Below are 1,728 nucleotides of genomic sequence, written 5' to 3'. Positions count from 1 at the left end.
GGAGTTTAGGCTGGGCCCCACCATGGCCCAGCACCCCACCAGCCCCCCGTGCTGATTCAGCAGAGACCGGCACTCACTGGGATGCTCCTTGGGGGTAACATCTCCCAGGTCCTGCCCCACAGATGGGGGGACCTTCCCCATCCCCACATGCAAGCAGGATGGAGCTTCAAGTTGAGATCTTATCCCCTCTTATCCCCGCCCCAGTGGGGGACACAGAGGAGAGCCCCGAGCTCTGTCCCTGCTGACCATCCCTGTGGCACCATTTCATGTCATGACCCAGTTTCCCAGTTCCCAAACGGACCCCGTCATCAGCATCCCGGCAGCGGGCTGTGCTGGAGGGGACACCATGGAGATGTGACAGGGCACGTGGCACCGATCCGGGCTCTCCAACTGTCTCTGGGAACATGGACGGAGCCAGCGGCTGCTCCTCCTGAGAAGTACAATAAACTCTCCCTGCAAAAGCACTTTTTTAGGTTGCCAAGCGCACCCCAGGGCTCTCCGTTAATACTTTCAGCTTTTTAAGCCAAGTGCTTGCGTTTGAAAATTTCTCATCTGCGCTGCTTTTCTCCCTTCGTTTCCCTTTGCAGAGCCACTGGCTTATTTTTCTCCCATCTCCACAAGCCATCCTCTTTTTCAACTCCGGAGCTGCCCTTCCCCGAGCCGACGCTGGGCTTTTTCCTTTCAGGGCTTGTGTTTTGTTTTGCTAAATCCTCCAGCAGAGCTGGCTCAGGTCCCGCTTCCCTCCCACGTCCTCTCTGTCCCAGCAAAGCCTCTCGGGACCCGCAGTCCGGCTCCCTGCACCCTGGGACAGTCTCCCCAGCCCTCCTGCACCCTGGCCAGGAGAGGAAAGATGCTGAGACTCAGAGAGGAAGTGGTTTTCAGGGCAGGGATAGAGCAAAGGAAACTTTTGGAGCTTCTCCGCCCAAACGCCAGCATCCCCAGCAGGTTTCCTTCCAGCATCACCCCCTCAAATAACCGCCAGTGCCGGCTTGCTGGCAGCTGCACCCTTGCCCTGCTCCCCCCGAGCCCTGGCAGATGCCACACCAGGCTCGCAGTCTGCTTGGGCTTCTTCCCCTCCCCAGCTCTGCAGGATCTCGGTGGGCGCAGGGACTGTCTCCACAGGGAGAACCGCCCTGTGCCAGGGCAGGGCCAAGCACCCAAGGGACAGGATTGCTCCCTGCGGTGACAGCAGTGCCACCGAGGCACGGGTGCTCCCAGCATAAGGGGCCAAAAGCAAGGTGGTACCCAGCCAGCAGGACCGCGCTCCGGACAAGGGACAGGCGGGATGCACGTCCCCAGGGCGAGCACCAGTGCCCTTACCGACAGCGGGGGCATCGTACTCGTCTCCAAGCAGGATCTCGGGCGCCGAGTAGGCCAGCGAGCCACAGCTGGTGGTGAGCATCTTGCCGGGTTGGAAGCGGTTGCTGAAGCCGAAGTCGGTGAGCTTGACCACTCCTTGCTCCTGGAAGAAGACCACGTTCTCGGGCTTGAGGTCACGGTGCACCACGTGCAGCTTGTGGCAGTAGGAGATGGCGTGGACAATCTGGGCGAAGTAGTGCTTGGCGCGCGCCTCGGCCAGCCCGCCCTCGTGCCGCATGATGTGGTCAAACATGTCGCCGCCGTCACCCAGTTCCAGGATGAGGTAGAGCTTGGCGTGGGTGTCGATGACCTCGTAGAGGCGCACCACGTTGGGGTGCTGGACCAGTTTCATGCAGCGCACCTCTTGCA

General features: G+C 60.8%; 1 protein-coding gene across 1 annotated transcript; it reads right to left on the bottom strand.

Annotated features, from left to right (window-relative positions):
• Nucleotides 1-1,320: 1,320 nt before the first annotated feature.
• On the bottom strand, nucleotides 1,321-1,711 carry LOC104627675 (SNF-related serine/threonine-protein kinase-like; the record flags this gene model as incomplete). Its single annotated transcript, XM_010296006.1, has 2 exons — nucleotides 1,478-1,711; nucleotides 1,321-1,357 (listed from the first exon to the last, which is right to left on the bottom strand). Coding segments are annotated over exons 1-2 (271 nt in total), but the record flags the coding sequence as incomplete, so codon positions are not given.
• Nucleotides 1,712-1,728: the final 17 nt, after the last annotated feature.

This window comes from Phaethon lepturus, unplaced genomic scaffold, assembly GCF_000687285.1.
Source record: "Phaethon lepturus isolate BGI_N335 unplaced genomic scaffold, ASM68728v1 scaffold41421, whole genome shotgun sequence".
NCBI classification, from domain to species: Eukaryota; Metazoa; Chordata; class Aves; order Phaethontiformes; family Phaethontidae; genus Phaethon; species Phaethon lepturus.
Note: the sequence above shows the minus strand (reverse complement) of the source record. Positions and strands in the feature narration are given on the sequence as shown.